The sequence below is a fragment of the Bubalus kerabau genome, chromosome 12 (genome assembly GCF_029407905.1).
Source record: "Bubalus kerabau isolate K-KA32 ecotype Philippines breed swamp buffalo chromosome 12, PCC_UOA_SB_1v2, whole genome shotgun sequence".
Lineage (NCBI taxonomy): Eukaryota > Metazoa > Chordata > Mammalia > Artiodactyla > Bovidae > Bubalus > Bubalus kerabau.
In genome coordinates, this window is record NC_073635.1 from 31,770,501 (window position 1) to 31,791,963 (window position 21,463).

A 21,463-nucleotide genomic window follows, 5' to 3' on the forward strand; every position below is an offset into this window, starting at 1 on the left:
CGCCTCTCCTGGAGTCTGTGAGCAGGAGCTCAGGGTCCGCCAATGTCTGTGCTCAGAACACAGCCCTCACACCCCCGCCCCCTCTAGTCTCTGCGGACCACTCACAAGGACCCTCAACCAGTACAGACCTAACAGGCTCCCGGGTCCTGGGGCAGCTTGACTCCACTTCCTCTGGGTCCTCAGCAAAGAGATGTCACAGGAAACTGCTGGATTCTAGTCGCAGCCAACTTACACTGTAGGACCTCAAAGCTGGAATCCTACGACTCGAGGATTCCTAAGACTCGAGCCGCACACGGAACAAGTATACTTTTCTCCAGTAAACCCTCGAGTGACATCCAGTGCCTTTCAGCCTGGCGTGCATCAAGAGATGAGGCATCAGACTGATCCAGCCCGGGCTCATCACTAACTCACCCTGGAGTGGAGGCAAGTCATCTCACCTCTCCTCACACCCTCTCCTTTTCTTCAGAACAGTCAGGATCACTTGGATAATATCTAAGGCACCAGTTGGACACTGCAGGCTTCTGTGATGGTAAACCAAGGCTGCTGGAAGGAACAGACAACTAGGGGCATGAGAAGAAGGAAGTGAGTGCAGTGCACGGAGATACCCAAGGCACATAAAGGTCCTGCTAGAGGAAACTGACCCTTTCTGGACAAGGAACCAGTCACCAGGCAATGAGTACACTTACTCCGCAGTTGCAATAAAAACCAGAAAGAACTGGACTGCTTCGTGTGCGCTGGCAGAGTCACTGCTGCACACAAACTAACAGCTCCTGCTTGAAACAACACCTGCTCCCTGACCCCCGGCTTAATTAGTGTATCTGCTCAGTGAAACCATTGTGACAGGTCCAGGCAGCCTCATTTGCCTTCATTAGCAAATCTCGCTGGTGGCCACAGAAGTCTACTGCGTGGGCACCAACTTTAGAGGCAAGCCTCGGGGCTGACAGCGCCCAAGATGCATTGGCATTTTTCATTTTCTAATCACAGGGGTCTGAGTAAATGGGTGTTGGCAGCTGACAGCTGAGGTGGTCTGCCTGTCACCTCACCGCCATACATGGTTTCTAAGAAAGAGTGCTGGGAAAAGATTCCAGCCTTAGATATCTGCGACAGCAGCCATGGTGGAGGAGTCTGGGGTGGCCGTTTCTTGTCACGTTTATTTGTGGTAAGAGCAAGAGATGCGGGTGGGGAGGTTTCATTGTTGCTCTGGGCCAAGTTGTAGTAAGGTCATATTTGTACACAAACGTCCAAAATAGGCTTCCCAGGTGGCATTTGTGTAAAGAACCTGCCTGCCAATGCAGGAGATATTGGAGACACAGGTTCAATTCCTGGGTCAGGAAGATCCCCTGGAGGAGGGCATGGCAACCCACTCCAGTATTCTTGCCTGGAGAATCCCATGGACAGAGGAGCCTGGGGAGCTACAGTCCATGGGGGTCACACAAAGTTGGACATGCCTGAAGTGACTTAGCATGCACACATACCTAAAACTAAGACAACTTTGTAAATCGACTATACTCCAATTAAAAATGTTTTACAATAAAGAAAAAATCACTCAAATTAGAGAAAATATCATGGGCATGGAGAAGACATGCTCTAGTGTGGAAATGGAAGTGAGGGAATTTTCTGGAACTTACTGGAAGAAGTAAACCATCACTTCATGGAACAGATGGGGAAAAATGGAAACAGTGGCAGATTTTATTTTCTCATCTCCAAAATTACTATGGACAGTGACTGCAGCCATGAAATTAAAACGCTCTTGCTCCTTGGAAGAAAAGCTATGACAAACCTAAACAGCGTACTAAAAAGCAGAGACATGACTTTGCCGACAAAGGTCCAACTAGTTAAAGTTATGGTTTTTCCAGTAGTCATGTACAGATGTGAGAGTTCGACCATAAAGAAGGCTGAATGCCAAAGAATTGATGCTTTCGAACTGTACTACTGGAGAAGACTCTAGAGAGTCCCTTGGACAACAAGGAGATCAAACCAATGAATCCTAAAGAAAATCAACCTTGAATATTCACTCGAAGGACTAATACTGAAGCTGAAGCGCTAATACTTTGGCCACCTGATACAAAGAGTTGACTCATTGGAAAAGACACTGATGCTGGGAAAGACTGAGGGCGGGAGGAGAAGGGGAGGACAGAGGATGAGATGGCTGGATGGCATCACTGACTCAATGGGCATGAGCTTGAGCAAACTCCAGGAGATAATGAAAGACAGGGAAGTCTGGCATGCTGCAGTCCATGGGATTGCAGAGTTGGACAGGACTTAGCAACTGAACAACAACCCACCTTAGCAAGGCTGTGCTTTTCAGAGGCTCCACTCCCTGGATGACCATGCCTTCTCTGCTGTGCCCGCCCTGTCCCCCTCTAGCTGGCCATGCCCTCCAGAATCTGTCCCCACATCTCTTCCATCCCAGCCTACTCACAGCCCTCAGCGCTGACAGTCATGGTGCCAAACATCATCACCTATTGTCCACGACTTCTCCTTCATTTCATTCCAGCATTTCTGTAATACTGCCGGATGTATTTATAGGAATGTTTTCCTGGGAACTCAACAGACCCAGAGACCCACACACCCACTCCTCCTCCTGAACCCCTAGTTCTGCAAGAGGCCCCTCTCCCTTGTTGTCACTCCCACCCTCTCAGGCGCTCCTGCCCTCTCGGTTCTGTCTCTTTCTCATTTGGCCTTTTCCCTCTGTGCCCACTGCTGATGCCTACTTCAGGCTCCCACCAGCCCTCGCCGCTCAGTTGCTGCCTGTTAGGGGAGTCCAAGAACCCTCTGCCATCACCATTAATTGATTTTCTTTTTTATGGAAAGCAAAAGGAAGTATCGATCTGTGACCCCATCTGCTGCCTTAAGGAAGACACTGTTAGGATCTCTACGAACCTTTACAGATGACAGTCTGTGTCTGTTACAGGATACAAGGACACACACACTATCGGCAGAGGTCCCGGAAGAAGTCACTATGAGTCTGGAAGTCATCACTTCCTGATGCCCAGCATGAGGCAGAGGACAGGACCAAGAAGGTGACTTCCAAGAATCTCAGCTCTGTAATTTACAGCAAAAAATCAGGGCATTAAAACCTTTCAGCTGTTCTCTGTTACTGTCCTGAAATGTCCATCTCATATAACAAGAGAAAACTAACAAAATAAGGTAAGGCCAGGAAGGGATGGATCCCTAATTTTGACAGAACTAAGATCTCTCACCCTCTACTCTCTTCTCTAAACTAACTTACATTATCGTATTTATGCTTCTCAACTAATACAGTTCTGATTATCCACCACTTAAGAGCCATAAATGATTCCATACCTTTATAGAATTCAGCTGCAAGATGCCAGCTCTTAAGAGCTTGAAGTGGTCAATTCAATTAATTCAATCCCTTCCAACCTTTGTAATAAAAATCTGAGTTCAGTGAGGTTAACTGACTTTCCCAACGATTATCCTATTACCATAAATGCTAATTTTATTACATATTATGCAGCAAGTGTGGCATATTTCTTATCTTAGTTCATAGTTCAAGGTATTCTTTCTTCATTAAGTATCTTGAATGCGCTAGAACAGGTAAGGATACAGCACCTATAAACCTTTTGAAAGGCAATGTGATTTCTAAAAGTTTTGCTCACATATCTGATGCAAAACGAATAAACTAGGTGTTACTTGAGCACTAAAGAAAATATTTTCACTTATAAGCAATGCCAAGTAACGCCCAGAAGCACCTCGTTCTAATGTGTGTGTATGAAGGAAGCAAAACGGGAGAAAAAAGAAAGAAGTGCATGTGTGGGAATCACTGGGAAAATTAACAGCAGGATTCAGTGAAAATGGTTCTATTTTTTCCTTACAAAGACGACTTTAAATTACATAATTACAGGTTCCAGGGAAATAAGTATTTAAATCTATCAGAGGCACGTGTCTCACTTCCTCATTTCCAGAGCAAATCAGGAGCTCACTCTGGTTTTTGTTCTCACTGTTCTTTCCCTCCCACCCACAGCAGGTTGAGATATCCGACAAAGTAAAATCCTAGTACAATGGAAATTAGACTCTGGCAAAATGAGAAACGGTGTGAGCCCTTCAAACACTGCAAAATCAAATGTTCCCATTTTTTCCCACAGACATTACAGGCACAGGAACAAAAGTCAGATCCAACACTCAGTTTCTATTTTGAGCAGAGGTTTTAAAAGCCATCAACGTAGATTAATGTGCTATGTATTAGTCACCTTGCATATAAATACATTTCGTTTCAAGGGAACTCAACACAGGGAGCTCAGCTCAGTGCTCTATGACAATCTACAGGGGCGGGACTTGGGGAGGGGTGGGAGGGAGGCTCAAGAGGGAGGGGATATATGTATACATATTGCTAATTCACATTGTTGTATGGCAGAAACTAATACAACGTTGTAAAGCAATTATCCTCCAATTAAAAATAAATTTTAAAAAATAAAATAAAAAAATAAAGTGAACCAAACTGAATGTATTCTCTCAAATGATAACATGCTAAGGGTTTTAGGAGAGTGAAATGAGGGAGATTTTGAACTATGATGTTAGAGAAGACTCTTGAGAGTCCCTTGGACTGCAAGGAGATCCAGCCAGTCAATCCTAAAGGAAATCAGTTCTGAATATTCACTGGAAGAACTGATGCTGAAGCTGAAGTTTCAATACTTTGCCACCTGATGTGAAGAACTGACTCATTAGAAAAGACCCTGATGCTGGGAAAGACTGAAGGCAGGAGGAGAAGGGGATGACAGAGGATGAGATGGCTGGATGGTATCACGGACTCGATGGACATGAATTTGAGTAAACTCCGGGAGTTGATGATGGACAGGGAGGCCTGGTGTACTGCAGTCCATGGGGTCGCAAAGAGTTGGACACAACTGAGCGACTGAACTAAAGGGTTTTAGGTAAAGAGATCAAAACCTGACTCTTCCTGCCTTTGTCTTATGGGTTTCCCTGGCGGCTCAGACAGTAAAGAATCTGCAGTGCGGAAGACCTGGGTTCGATCCCTGGGTTGGGAAGATCCCCTGGAGGAGGGCATGGCAACCCACTCCAGTATTCTTGCCTGGAGAATCCTCAAGAACAGAGGAGCCTGGCCGGCTGCAATCCATGGGGTCGCAAAGAGTCGGACACGACTGAGCGACTGAGCACACGCTGGACAATTAAACAAACAACCCCAAGCTTATTGCCCAAAAGCAAGTGACTCCCACGAGAATCAACTGGTTAACTTCTACAACTGCCACCTTACTGTTTTATAAATGATATACATTTACTTTAACACTCAGAAAAGCATTCACGATACACGACAGAGCTGATGACAACTGAATGGAGTGAACGTCATCTCCCTGACTTGGGTGTTATCAATACCAGCATCCCTACTCCAGGACAAACGTGCTTAATCCATCACGGCATTTTTCCATCTAAGCTAAATCCTTCTCAACACAGAACTTTCTGCACATGGCAAATGGATGGAAACAGTCATAGAAATATTATTATGATGATGGTGATGATGATGCAAGGCCCTGTTGGCAATTATTGATTTAATTTAATATTCCATCAATCCTATGGTGGCTTCTGACAGTATTTATTAGTAGTAATATTATTTTAGCTTCCCCGATGGCTCAGTGAATAAAGAATCTGCCTGCAATGCAGGAGATACAGGAAACGTGGGTTCAACCCCTGGGTTGGGAGGTACCCTTGCAGGAGGAAATGGTAAACCACTCCAGTATTCTTGCCTGGGAAATCCTATGGACAGAGGAGCCTGGTGGACTCCAGTCCCTGGGGTCACAAGAGTCAGACATGACTTAGCGACTAAACCAATATTATTTTACGATGAGGAATAGAGGCACAGAGAGTCTAAGTGGGCTGACTAGAATCACAGAACCAGCAAGTGGCAAAAGCAGAATGCAAACCCAAGGGGTGCCTCCAGAGACCACGTTCTTCACCACTGTGCTATACTGGCTCTTAGGAAAGCTGAAACAGAGAAGATGAGAGTTTAAACTTCTTCAATGGAAGGTTAGATTAAAATGAAAATTTTTCAAACATACCAAAAAAAAAAAAAGGGGGAAGTTAATAGTGGCCTGAATCCTCAGAGCTCCGTCATCCAGCTTCAAGGATTATCAGACATTTGCCTGTCTTTTCTCATCTATACTGCCCCCTACCCCAGGATTTTTTTTTTTTTTTCCTTTGCTGGATTATTTCATGGCAAATTCAGAAAACTTTCATTACCTAAAAGCAGTGTGAAATAATTTGATCTGAAGATATAATGCCTTAAGGCTGAGACAGCTGGGGGGAGACTTGAGGGCAGGGCTCTTTCCTCACCTGCCAGCCCGGAGGATTCAGGGCTCCCTCCTTTGGGCACCTCCCCCCACCACCCTGCCCAATCAGCCACACCAACAGCTCCCTGCAGGAGGCACTTGCATCCTCTCACCTCCCCACTGGACTCCAACTTCACAGGGGGTCCAGGTCACTGCAGCCCCAGGACTGAGCTCCACACTCCCCTATAACAGATACTGAAAGATTGCGGGTTTGGGGAAGAGAAAACTGATAACCTGATCTTCACAAAATAACACAGGGACCCAAAACAGGCAGTTCAGGAAGACATTATTTTCACTATGAATGAAAATATTAACTCCCTCCCACCAGTTTCAGTTGTTTTACTTCCAACCATAAACGGTCAGCTTCCTTCAAAACACATTTACACTCTAATCTCATCTCCGGGTAGACGTGCGTCACTGCCCGAGTGTTTTGAAAGGGAATGTACAAGGACACGAATAAGGCTCAACCTCAAAGAGGCAATAGCTTCTCTGAAATTTAAGTTCACAGGTCCCTTTCAGCGCCTTTTTCCCATGAATAAAGAATGACTCCCTCTTTGCCAATGGAACATGAGCGAGGTTGATGGCTGCCTCGGCAGGAATTATTAATAATGGTTCTCATCAACTCTGATCTTATTTAGAAGGCATGTCAGATATAGAAAATCAAACATGCCATGTAGGTAAATGCACTTTGCAGCATTCATAATCATAAACACTGGATTTAACATTGCAAAATGCTTTCACACCAACCCATACCTTCATTGATTAACCTTCCAAAAAGGCTACTGATTTTTAACTTCAGATCATTATTGCAAAAACCCAAATTATATTCAATAATTAAAAGAACACTTACTTATTTCAAGTATTAAAATAAGAACTAAAACTTTAGAGTTTAATGAGACTAACCAATCTCTCTAAATGTTGATAACTAATTTTGGAAACTTTGAAATTCTCTCATGAAAACCCTCAGGGACGTCCCTGCCAGTCCAGTGGTTAAGACTCTCAGTTCCCAATGCAGGGAGTGCAGGTTCAGTCCCTGGTTGGGGAACTAAGATCCCACATGCTGTACATGGTACAGCCAAAAGAAAAAAGAAAACCTTCAACAGCTGGGTTTCAGCTCAATTCATTTAACATGGCTAATTATATACACAGAGATATATAAGGTCTTGGACATTTGTGAGACTGGTATGTCAGTTCACATGATGATATAGCTCTGAATAGAGTGAAGTTGCTCAGTCATGTCCGGTTCTTTGCAACCCCATGGACTGTAGCTTACCAGGTTCCTCCGTCCATGGGATTTTCCATGCAAGAATACTGGAGTGGGTTGCTATTTCCTTCTCCAGGAGATCTTCTCGACCCAGGGATTAAACCAGGGTCTTTCCCATTGTAGGCAGATGCTTTACTGTCTGAGCCACCAGGGAAGCTCTGAATATAATTATACTACAAATGCCCAATTAACTTTTTCAGTTGTTATCTATGAACAGATCACAGTCGGGCTTCCCTGGTGGCTCAGCGGTAAAGAACTTGCTTGCCAATGCAGGAGACACAAGTTCGATCCCTGGGTCTGGGTAGACACCCTGGGGAAGAAAATGACAACCCGTGCACTTCAGGAGGTTTTCTGAATGTACCAACGGTTCCTCCCTAAGTATCTCCTAGATCAAGTCCATCTCCATCTCCCCAAATACTGTCCAGTTTACAACCCCTCCAAGAAACTCCCAGATCACCTTACTCAGAAATGAACCCTCCATGGGCTGAACTGAGAGAGCAGCACTGCCATATAAACACTTCCATGTGTAAAACAGGTGGGAAGCTGCTGTATAGCACAGCAAGCCCGGCCGGGTGCTCTGTGATGACCTAGACAGGTGGGAGGGGATGGCTGGGAGGGAGGCTCATGAGGCTGGGACACATGTATAGCTGATTCATGTTGTTGTACAGTTGGAGCAGACTCTTGAGAGTCCCTTGGACTGCAAGGAGATCCAGCCAGTCCATCCTAAAGGAGATCAGTCCTGAATATTCACTGGAAGTTGAAGCTGACACTCCAATACTTTGGCCACCTGATGCGAAGAGCTGACTGATTCGAAAAGACCCTGATGCTGGGAAAGGCTGAAGGCAGGAGGAGAAGGGGAAGGCAGAGGATGAGATGGTTGGACAGCATCACGGACTCAACGGACACGAGTTTGAGTGAACTCTGGGAGTTGGTGATGGACAGGGAGGCCTGGTGTGCTTGCAGTCCATGGGGTCGCAAAGAGACACGACTGAGCAACTGAACTGAACTGAACAGCAGAAACCAATACAATATTGTAAAGCAATTATCATCCAATTTTTAAAAAGCATGATACAATTTTGTAAAGTTTAAAAATAAAATAAAATTAAAAAAATAAAACAAAAAGCATGTTATATGAGAAAACCTAATGGCTGAGACAAATGTTTTCAATGGATTACACGGGGGCAAAAAAGATTACAAAGAGTACATATGACTCCAAAGTTGTGAAAGAAGAAATGTGTATATGCATATGAGAATAAACTAGAAAGATACACATCAAAAAAGAAAAAAAGAAATGAACCCTCCACCCCAACTCAGTTTTAAGGCTGCGAGCACAAATATCCACCGGTCATGATTATTTATCTCCATTTCAGTTTCTCTGTTCACGTCCAGTTCTACCCCTACGTTCCCAAACATTCTACTACTTCCCTGAACCAGAGACAGAAACAAGAGAAAACCCTTCCGATTTCTGCTTTCTCTTTTCAAATTCTTTGTTTCAGGATTTCTGGCCTCAGCTCACCACAGAGAGAAAACATGAGCTATCACAGAGGAGAACAAGACCAGGAGAAATTGGAAAAGACAGCTGCAAATGTCACCTTCTTCATGATATTTTCCATTTCTTGAGCACCAATAGGTTAGGTGCTATTCAGAATCCACAATGAGAGATGAACCTCCACATAAATTATCCTATCCTTGGGTGATATGATCTATTTTCATTAATGATTAATTCATGAAACTGTAAGTTTTCCCATCCGTCCCCCCCAACACACACACATCCAAAGGTTTTAACTTTTTTAAACTGGTTTTTTTAATTTATTTTTAATTGGAAGATAAGTGCTTTATAATGTCATGTTGGTTTCTGTTGTACAACAACATGAATTAGCTATAAATGTATGTATATCCCCTCCCTCTTGAGCCTCCTCTCACCCACTCCCATCCCACCCCTCTAGGCCATCACAGAGTGCCAAGCTGAGCTCCCTTCGCTATACAACAGCTTCCCACTAGCTATCTATTTAACACATAGTAGTGTGTATATATCAGTGCTAGTCTCTTAAAAAACACCTCCTTATCCACTGGGAAAATCAAGTCTACAAACCTAACTGCTGATAAATTTGACAACCCTGTATACTCTGGGCTATTACTAACACTAAATTCCACAGCCATTGTTTTTCTCGAAGCTTCTACTGCCTAAAGCGTACTGAAGAGTCTTTTTCCTTTCTTTGATAACTATTTAAAAAAATGATGAGCTACATACTGGGTCAGACCTGCTGAAATACTATGATTTTAAGGTGAAATTTAACTTTTAAGTTAGAAGATTATTTTCTTCCTATTCACTTTCAATCTTAAAAAAAAAAAAAAAAAAACAAACAGTGGGTCATGACCTAGTGGAATTTAAAGTTTTATCTGTGGTTCAAAACTGGCCAGCCTCATCACCTTCCCATGATGAACCTATAGAGGAAGGGCGAGGGGGTCTCCTGTAGCACACTGAGGGTAAAGGTTGCATTAATCCAGAGAGACCAGGTTACTAGCAGGGGATTTCAGGGAGCCAGGCTGAACCTACAAGGAGTGCTGCCTCACCATAGCGGCCCCCATACATCCGGTCATCACCCAGAACACACACGTGGGAAGGGGCGGGGCAGGGAGAGGCGGGCTGGGTCTAAGGGCCCTCTCATGCCAACTGGACTCTAAGATTTGCTTCCCTAATAGACAGAAAAGACTCCACATCATGGGTGTGTCTTTACCATGTATGCCAGCTTTAAGAACTAACCAGAGGAAGAAGAACATAGTCCCAGGATGGGACCAGGTCATTCTCAGTCTGCTCAGCTATAAAATGAAGGGGTGGACAGGATGGTAAAATACCCTCAGATTCTAAGGACCAACAGATGATTTCTTTCCCTGTGTTGGCTCCACCTGCCAAAACTTTGTGGAGCAGGTCAGAAGACACATACATCAGGGCACCTGCCTTGGGAAGCCTCTACCCTGGGGGGCTGAATGAATGGTGCTAAGTCTGAGCCCCGGGTAGAGGGCAGACTCCATGTGAGACCACAATCGGGGCTTCCAGGCCACCCCTTTACAGTCATCACTGCTTGCCCATCAGGACACAGAAAACCCACACAGAAGAGTTGCAAATAAGCCAAGGTAGCCCAGGAGACACTAGGAGATTCATAACAAAACACTTAAGTGTCCCCCATACAGCATTCACAGTCACATGGACAGTATCAAGACTACTCACAGGCACATGAGTATCTAAAATCATGAACTGCACATTTGCAAATAGTTTCCCATTATAATCATGTTTCAGATTTTGAGGGATCTCTTGTCTGTTGTACAATCCCTTATTATAGCCATATTCCTAAAACAAACCCTAGGTGAATATAATGCCTAAAGAAAGGTACACAGGAAACAAAAAGGAGCCAACTCTGATATCATATTAGCTGTTTTCATGAGCTAAACTGGCAACATTTGCTCCTAGGAGTTAATCTAAGGACTTTCAGCTCTCCCAAGAGTTTTGTATTTTACTTAATCCTTGTCATCAAAGCATCAGAAGCAAAAGTTTTCCTGACATTAGATCTAGTAACAAGCAGAGCCATAATATTAATAGCTAACAGTATTAAGACATAAATAAGTGTGAAGTTTTTCTGTGATTTACTCAAGGACAAATTTATATACAGTTAGGCAGCAAATCGGAGAAGGCGATGGCACCCCAGTCCAGTACTCTTGCCTGGAAAATCCCATGGACGGAGGAGCCTGGTGGGCTGCAGTCCATGGGGTCACAAAGAGTTGGACTCACTTCACTCACTGAGCGACTTCACTTTCACTTTTCATTTCATGCATTGGAGAAGGAAATGGCAACCCACTCCAGTGTTCTTGCCTGGAGAATCCCAGGGACGGGGGAGCCTGGTGGGCTGCCGTCTATGGGGTTGCACAGAGTCGGACACAACTGAAGTGACTTAGCAGTAGCAGCAGGCAGCAAATAATTAAAAAAGCATTTCTAACACATTGTTTTTTAGAAATAGAAAACAGTCCTGAAGAGAGTAAATACCACTTTTACGATGAAGTTTGTAAGCTAAGAGTTATTTTCTCTAGCACATAACAGCTCTCGTCTCCTTGGGTGTTCAGGGAGTCCCTGGCCAGCATCCTTTGATGCACAGGTGAGAAGAAATGCCCTAAGCACATCTGGAATTATTCCATTCACACCTGTCACCTCTCCTTTTGAAAAAGCGCCTGCTGTGGGGACAGGGCTCAATTTACCTTTAGGTTAATTTTTTTTAAGAAGTCAAAATCTTAACTCCTTCCTTGGAAAGAGACATACCATATGAGATTTTTTTTATCATTCATGCTCCATCTAAGAGAGAAATATGCCCCTGGGAACCTCTATTAAAAATGATGGCAGATCATCGCTCCTCTATTTCAAAACCTTTGGACTGTTAATATGCACACGCGTGCACACACACACCCCCCCTAGAAATAAGACTCACACATTTACAAACAGTTCTCTAGTATATTTGTGTTAAGATTTTGAGACATGTACCATACCGTGATGCAACCCCCGATCCCAGTGGCATTCCTAAAATGATTCCCAGGTGAAAGCAGGTCACCTTCAGGGAACCAACTGAGCAAAGAACCTCTCAGAAATGCTTACAAACACATTAAGAGGAAGGAAAATATAACCCATTACTTTTAGGAATAACCAGGCAGGCCAAAATTTAGAACAAGTGTACAAATGCTCCACCCAAGAAAGAACAGGGGGAGAAAACAAGCTTAGAGAAAGGAAACTGAACAAATAATACAAAATCAATCTCATTCTTAACCTCTCTTTCTCCTCTCTCTCTCCCCCTCACTATCTCTTATTCCAACTTGATTCAACTCATATAATCCTTCAAACAGCTCTCCATAGGAAAGCCACTAAGTAGTATGCAAATCATCACTACTTGACATCTGACGTGTCACAACTTCAGATCCAGTCAATGAGGCTAAAAAGCTGCTTGAGCCTTGATGGCTCGGGTGAACAGGGCATCCTTCAAGTCTTCTTTAGGGACAGGGGCTGCTGGGACCTGCTTGAAGGCTATGACTTCATACTTTCAAGTTCAGCGTACAACACCAGTGTCAGGAAGCAGGTCTGGACTGACCCCATCTCAGCTCACAGGGACCTTCCTTGGCACAGACTTAGAAGAAACTCAGCTGGGCTTCCCTGTTTCTAGCATCCTTGAGTTGACTTTTAGAAACTGCGTGCTCCACCAACAGGAAGGCATAACGGATAATCACAGGTAACTAAAATGATTCTTTCCACTAATATTTCACATCTAATATGCTTCACGATAGCACAACATGGTAATAACATTTTTGGATTTTTCTGCGGCTTCTTGCCTTGAATGCACAAGGCAAAGGGCTCCTGCAATCAGCCTCTAGAAAGCAATAAGTCACTTTCTAGATTTAAGAGTAATTTAGAAGTCCTTTTCAGGCACATTCACTCCCCATATAACTTAGAAATTGGTAGTGCCAAACAGGCTTTTTTTCCCCTACAGTAGATTATTTTTAAAGTCCCAACCATGGTAGAGTAGGGTAGTCAACCCAAATTCTTACTTTATGCACACAGAAATTGCAATCCTGTGTACATGTGCTGATTCACGCTCTGCTGGTCAGGCCTGTCTGGGAACAGCAGCATCGCCCACCCGCCCATCCGCCCCACTTACGGTTGGCCAGCCGGCTGGGCTCGGGCTGGGCGCTGTCCGCCGACTGGGTGCTGGACACCGAGGACACGCTGGAGCTCCGGACGAAGCCGAAGGCCGCCAGCTTGGCTGCGGGGAGACGCGAGTAGCCAGGAGGACGAAGTCCAGATTTGGGTAGGTTGGATTTTGCAGCATTTGAACTGGAAGCTTTCTTTAAATCTGCTAAAATGAACCCAAACCAGAAAAAAAAAAAAAAAAAGCCTCAGTTGACAGCAAGATAGAGAATGCACAGATTGTGCATACTAACCCAGCTTCAGCATAAACAAACCATAATTTACTCTTTTTAAAAATTTTATTTATTTATTTTGGGCTATGCTAGGTTTTCCATCCCTGGGTGGGGAAGATCCCCTGGAGAAGGACATGGCAACCTACTCCAGTGTTCTTGCCCGGAGAATCCCATGGACAGAGGAGCCTGGCAGGCTATAGTCCATGGGGTCACAAAAGAGTTGAACACAACTTAGTGACTGAGAATGCATTCAAAACTTCAAAATTAGTTCCCAGTTATATGCAAAGCCGGCTAATGTTGAAATAATAAAACATTATTATAAATCCATGATTTAAGCACCTTCTGTGTTTCAGCCAAGCTCCACACCTAGCCACTGCAAGGATCATCCCAATCCTACGAGAAGTCTCTCAACACCAGGTAGGACCAGAACGTTATCAACACACAATTGCTCTTGAATGACACTTAAATGGGGAAAGGGCCAAGCAGCCTGCTGTTTTGTATAATATTCCTAGTCAAGCCACTTAACTTTCACTGCAGCCATATTTACTGTGTTCAGACCCTTCATCAGTGTTCTTACGCTACAATTAACTCTTCATTATCGATTGAAAGCTCAATTGGGTTGCCTATTAATTTAAGAAATGGACCATCCATTTAAAAAAAGAAAAGAAAATTCAAGGTGTAAAAATTTCAGTGAACAGTCTATATATAGAAAGCATCTTGGACATGAGTTTAAGAAAACTCCAGGAAAAGGTGAAGAACAGGAAAGCCTGGTGTGCTGCAGTCCACTGGGTCACAAAGAGTTGGACACATGACAGACAACAACAGGGTGTGGAAATACAGAGAGAAGCAACAGACTCTAGGCTGGCCTATGGAGCCCCTTCCTCTGGCAACAGCGCCCCTGAGGGGGAGGCTGGGGTCACACCTGTGTCCAGTGAAAGTGAGGTCTGTACAACTGTGGTTTCCTGACTTCTGCTTTTAGGAATAGGACTATGGGATTGGACTGGGGCCCTTCTGAGAGTGACCTTGGGTCACGTATCGTTGCCAGGACCTATGTGCATATCTTGGAAAGGCGTTGCGACTGATGCTTGGCTCAGGGGAAAGGCTACCTTGTCATATAGGGGCCCACTGGGTAGTCATTCATGAAAAAGCAGCCATTCAGGTGAAAAAGAAGAAAAAAGGCCAAGCGGTCTGTACTCCTAAGAGCAGACGGCTTAGCAGTACCTGTGCCACCTATGTGTCTGTCACACAGAAATCCTGACCCCCAGATGCTGGTGGTTGCTTAGTTGCTCAGTTGTGTTGACTCTGTAACCCATGGACTGTAACCCGCCAGGCTCCCCTGTCCATAGGATTCTCCAGGCAAGAATACTGGAGTGGGTTGCTGTGCCCTCTTCCAGGGGATATTCCTGACCCAGAGATTAAACCCAAGTCTCCTGCATCTCCTGCATTGCAGGTGGAATCTTTAGAGCCAAACCACCAGGGAAGCCCAATCCTCAGGGTCATCAAAAAGAACACCCATGGCATCTCTGTGGACACCAAAGAGCTTAACTCAAACCCACCCAGGGTCCTGGCATCCCATAAAGCAACCACTGCCATAGGGAGGTCCCACCCCAGAGGATGTTGGTTTGAAGCTTTCTGGAAGAAACGTATCGATACAAGCAGAGCACAAGAACCTCCAGGAAAAAACAACAAAGGGAAAAAAGACTGAGGGTAGAGGGGAGGAGGAAAGAGAGAGAGAGAGAGAGAGCGAGAGAGAGAGAGAGAGAGCGAGCGCATTGGCATAAATCATAAGGGACAAAAAGCGGAAGCAACACAAAGGTCATTAACTAGGGAAGGCCAACACACGCAGCATTTCTCAGCCATAAAACGGACTGAGGCCCTGATACAGCCTACAATATGGATGAATCGTGAAAACATTAAGGCAAGGGGCCCCAACCTCTGGAATCTAATGCTTGATGACCTGAAGTGCAGCTCACATCATAATAATATAATAATAGAAATAAAGTTGCACAATAAATGTAACACACCTGATTATCCCAAAACCATCCCCCCACCACTCCCCAGTTCATAGAAAAATTGTCTTCCATGAATTCCATCCCTGCTGCCAAAAAGGTTGGGGACCGCTGCATTACAACAAATGGAAGAAGCCAGACAGAAAAGGCTGCATGTTGCATGACTCAATTATATGCAATGTCCAGAGGAGGCAAATCTATAGAGACAGGAAGTAGGTTAATGGTTGCCAGGGGCTGAAGTTTGGGGAAGAGGGGAAGGTTTGATCACAGGCACAGGGTTTCTATAAAAATGCTCTAAAATTGATGGTGGTTGTGGTTGCCCAATTCTGTGAATAGACTAAAACCCACTGAACTGCATCCTTTAAAAGAGTGACTCCTATCTAGCCTATGAATTATATATCAATTGAGCTGTTATATTAAAACAGAAGCTTTTTAAAGAATAAATAATTCTTGTGTTCAGTAACAGGCTTACACTGAGCTGCAGCAATGAATGTCACAAATTCTATCAGCATCTTCACTTTCAAAGGGCCGTGGCAGACGGAGGACTTGGTCTGTCATTGTGAGTTCTCCGCAAAAACCTCTTCTAACAGGCAGATGGAAGAGATGCTCTGTATGGCAGATCAAAGTCTCTTCCAAATGAATATGACCATAATGGGGAAATTAAATAACTCCAAAAATTAATTTAAACACTTACAAAAAGACCTCTAGAATTAAATATTCAAATCCCATGCAAAGGAGCTTATGTGTGCTTACGTCTTTTATTTTCATCAAGGCTCTACATTCTGTCAAGATTTTGCCCCCTCGCCAAAGATACAAACTCCTGTTTGAACAACAAAAGAGATTTTGCTGCTATTAAGTGCTAAAAAGACGTGTCACTCTTTCAAAGTAATCCTGGTTTTCTTTTGAAAGATGAATCCTTTGAAGAACGCAAATCTTCACATTTAGAGGAAAAATGAAAAGTTGTTATTTGTTCTTACCTTTTCCCCTTTTGTATTGATTCTCCTTCAAATATGACTTTGGAATGCTAGAAATATCTCAATCAACTAGAACGAGATTATGGTGCTTTATGGCTCAATACTATATAGAGAACGGTCCATCCATTGTTGTCCCAGGTCTCTGACATCTCAGGTAGTAAAAAAACTTTAAGAATGTAAATGGATATCCATCCAATTCAACATGCATTGACAGGCACCACCATGGCCAAGGCACTTTAGAAGGCACCATGGGAGATTCAGAAACCAAGCAGGGATCCCCAAGAGGGGCTTACAACCTACTGGAGTAGAGACATTTGTTGATAAACAACCACGGTCTAGAATAAGGGGTCAAACAGGCCCAAACAGAGGCCAGACCAAGTGCAACGGGAAGCAAAGAGTGGAAGAAAGGCAAAATCTTCAAGTGGAATGACCCATGGTGTTTATCCAAGGCCCATTTTCTCCTGATTTTACATCTGAAGTGGGTTTTTTTCTGGTATATTTATACACATAGAACAACACATTATATGAACCAAACTATCCTTTTTAAAAAAACTTTTAAATAGTTCTTTCCAGTTGCTTTTAAAAACAGTTTTTTTCTTTCACAGATATTTTGTAGAGAGGTGGTTCACTTTGTTCAAGTAGCTGAGAAAGAAATCCTCTCTCACTTTACTCTCGAATAAGAATAAACAGCAGCTGTTTTTTCCTCCACGTTGGGAGATAATAAGCAAAAACTTTTAATGTTAAACCTGCAACCATCCCACAGGAGATGAGAAAGACACAATTAAAGAAAGAAAGGAAGTGGCAGGTTTCAGGATTGTACTAAAGATCTGGGTTTGATGGTAACATCAACTGTATAATCTCAGAACAGACTCAAACTCTCTGAATCTGTTTCCTCATATAAAACATGAGGACAAGACTTCCCTGATGGTGTAGTGGGTAAGAATCCACTTGCTAATTCAGCATAGGGATCGCTCCCTGGTCCAGGAAGATCCCATGTGCCACAAAACAGCTAAGTCTGTGAGCCACAACTACTGAGCCAGCGCTCTAGAGCCCATGAGCTACAACCACTGAAGCCCCTGAGGCCAGAGCCCATGCTCTGCAACAAGAGAAGCCATTGCAGTGAGAAGCCCGGACGCAGCAACTAGAGAGTACCCCTGCTCACCGCAACTAGAGAAAAGTCTGCTCGCACAGCAAGGAAGAACCAGAGCAACCAAAGATAAATACATAAATTATAAGGGAAAAAAGAAAAATGAGGATAAAACCATCTACCCATTATAATGACAGAAACGAAACAGCATCTAAAAATGTATATCCTGCGGCTTCCCTGGTGCTCCAGTGGTAAAGACAGCCGCACTCCCACGAAGGCCTTTGAGGAAGCTGTTGGTGAGGGTTCAAAGTGAGGGAATTGATGGAAAGTGAGTCCTTGTTAAGGGTGGCTGAAAGTTTAGCAACAATGTTACCTGCTGTGGCATGGAATGTAGAAATTGTATCTAAAGAATTCAGGACTCTGGCTAAGGAGATTTCCAGGCAGAGAGATGAAGATGCTACCCAGCTACTTACTAGTCTGGTAAAAAAAAGAACAGTGGAGAGACAAGCTAAAGATGTGAACATAAAGTAATGGTTAAACATTAAGAAGTTACAACACACTGAAAATTCAAAGCATCTCTAAATCATAAACAAGATCAAAATTAAGAAACGGCTTCTGGGCCAAGATCAGACCCAGGTCACGGTCAGAAATACATGTCCAAGGATGAAGCAAAGAGATGACAATAAAACCTTTTGGTGAGACTTCGGGAAAGTCTAAAGCAATGCCTGAAATTATTTTTAAGTTTAATGCTCACCTCATGACAGGTGTGTATGTCCACAATCCAGGTCACTGGCATTATTTAATACCCAGGCTAGAAAGGGAACTAGTGAAAGTTGTTTTATTTTGGTTTGGTTGGGTTCATGTTTTTAGAGCTGCAAAGGGATGGATCTAAAGGTAAAGACAGAATACTGCTAACTGAGCAATAAGTAATCTGCAAAACCAAATAAACCTACATATGCAGTATGTCTTTAACTGAGGTCCAAATCTTGAGTTTTACTTTCTTATAGTACTCTAAAACACTGAGACCAAGCATTTTTGCACTATCAGGCTCCTCGGTCCATGGGATTTTCCAGGCAAGAGTGCTGGAGTGGATTGCCATTTCCTTCTCCAGGGGATCTTCCCGACCCAGGAATCAAACCCAGGTCTCCCGCACTGCCGGCAGACACTTTACCGTCTGAGCCACCAGGGCCATTCATTTTTGCATTATCAGAGTCTAACTAGGATCTGAGTATCTACATCTGCATTTCTGTTTAGATCTTGCTGCCTCACCTGAAGTGGCTGGATTTAATCCAGAGATTCACAAACATCCAGTGATGTATTTTCCACCGTAGAAGAATTAAATCACCACTAGGGCTCAAGTGTTCTTGCCTGGAGAATCCCAGGGACGGGGGAGCCTGGTGGGCTGCCGTCTATGGGGTCGCACAGAGTCGGACACAACTGAAGCAACTTAGCAGCAGCAGCGGGGAGCGCTGACCTCTCTATACATAATTGGTGAGTGTATAAATTTCTCAAAGGCTTTGGGTAAGAAATGGAAATTGGAAAGTGGAGGGTCGGGTGCAGGCTTGAGAGAGTGCTGCAAACAGAAAGACATTGGAGGAAGGGACAAGTAATATAGAAACTACAAATGCCATACTTTTGATGGACAGATCGGCGTACCTTTAGAAGTTGTTTAAACAGAGATGTCCAATACAGGTGACCTTGTATGGGGACACCTTACAGAAATGGCAAAGTCAGTCAATTATTTGTAAATGACTCTAAACCTATCAACGCTTTTAAACTGCTGTGGGTATACGTGTGGATGGAGAAAGCCTTAGATTCTATTTATATCCGTGATTCTCAGGGAAACCATCAGCATCTCAAAGCTCACTGAAAGGAACAATATTTTTATGAGCAAATGCCCTTGAATCATCTGCTTTCTGATAACCGGCTGTCACACTGCAAAACAGAGGAAAAAAATCAAAACCCTTGCGTTCTTGGCTACAGAAAAGACTCAGGAGATTATGATGATATAGCATCTCTACGGAATGCGTTTAACAGCACAGTTCTCAGAATTCTTCTGCAAGCCTGAGGAAACAGCCATCTCACACTACTGAATAGCAGCCTACAAGGTGCTGGTGACTAGATTTTCAAGGAAAAGGAGACTTGCCAGGTCACGGCAGTGGACAGAACACAGGCAGTCTGTCCCTTTCTTACCAGAGATGCCTTAAAGTCAGAGTCATTCAATTCGAAGAAGTACAGTTCATAATAAGAGCTAACATTTATCGACTTCTTTCTCTTAAGCAATTTACATATTTAAACCTAGGACAACAGAGAGAAAAGAGCTACTTACTGAGGCAGCTATTTCAACAATTTCTGGAATAGAAACAGAGGTCCCTGGCTGGCGGGCAGAGCAGACGTGCAGGCTGCAGCAGACAGAAGAGCCGTCCGTGCTGCAGTAGCGGGAGTGCGCGCTGACCTCCACCCGGACAGCCAGGGCCACAGAGCCTCGGATCCCGGGAAGGAGGGGGGAGAGGCTGAGACAGGGAGGGAGACAGGGGAAGAACCCCTGGCCTTCATCTGCCCATGCAGCACCAAGAACCAGGAATTTACCTTCCACCTGCCCACCAGTGCCAAGCCCCAGGGTGAGGGGAAACAGACTCCTACAGAGTGCGAACAAATGGACTTCAAGTTCATCCAAGTCCATAGCAAGTGTGAATGATCACAAAGACTTTAAGAAGCGCTTCCTGCACAACCCAAGCAACCAAAAAATCAAGAGAAACAAAATCTGCCCCTGACACTACAGACAGAATTTAGGCAACAGGAGATATCTTGAAAGAGGCACCCTTAGAGAAATTTGGGAAGATGTTGCAACAATAAAAGAAACAGAAATCTGCTATGAAAAGACGCAATTAGACATCAGGAAGATGTGCCAAAACAAGGCTTTCAAGAGAAGCATTAGAAAATAAAGCCCAGTGAGATTCTCTAAAATGAGGAAAAGCATGAAGAAAGAGAGAACACAGAAGAAAAACTATAGAGGCTTCTCTGGCAGTCCAGTGGTTGAGACTTGGCCTTCCAATGCAGGAGGTATGGGTTTGATCTCTGGTTGGGAAGTGGCTCAGATGGTAAAGCGTCTGCCTACAATGCAGGAGACCTGGGTTCAATCCCTGGGTCGGGAAGATCCTCTGGAGAAGGAAATGGCAACCCACTCCAGTACTCTTGCCTGGAAAATCCCATGGACAGAGGAACATGGTAGGCTACAGTCCATGGAGTTGCAAAGAGTCAGACACGACTGAGCGACTTCACTCACTGGGAAGTGGAAACAGTGACAGACTTTCTTTTTCTGGACTCCAAAATCACTGCAGATGGTGACTTTAGCCGTGAAATTAAAAGATGCTTACTCATTGGAAGAAAAGTTATGACCAACCTAGACAGCATATTTAAAAACAGAAACATTACTTTGCCAACAAAGGTCCATCTAGTCAAGGCTATGGTTTTTCTAGTAGTCATGTATGGATGTGACAGCTGGACTATAAAGAAAGCTGAGCACCAAAGAACTGATGCTTTTGAACTGTGGTGTTGGAGAAGACTCTTGAGAGTCCCTTGGACTGCAAGGAGATCCAACCAGTCCATCCTAAAGGAAATGAGTCCTGAATATTAATTGGAAGGACTGATGCTGAAGCTGAAACTCCAATCCTTTGGCCACCTGATGCAAAGAGCTGACTCATTTGAAAAGACCCTGATGCTGGGAAAGATTGAAGGCAGGAGGAGAAGGGGACGACAGAGGATGAGATGGCTGGATGGCATCATCAACTCAATGGACATGAGTTTGAATAAACTCCAGGAGTTGGTGATGGACAGGGAGGTCTGGCGTGCTGCAGTTCATGGGGTCACAGAGT

General features: G+C 44.1%; 1 protein-coding gene across 1 annotated transcript in view; it reads right to left on the bottom strand.

Moving 5' to 3' along the window:
* Positions 1-21,463, bottom strand: part of LOC129624834 (microtubule-associated tumor suppressor candidate 2-like) — a 142,464-nt gene that overhangs the window by 104,554 nt on the left and 16,447 nt on the right. The window contains exon 3 of the mRNA XM_055543122.1: positions 13,257-13,454. Coding sequence (XP_055399097.1) covers positions 13,257-13,454 — 198 coding nt within the window. The remainder of the gene's footprint in view (positions 1-13,256; positions 13,455-21,463) is intronic.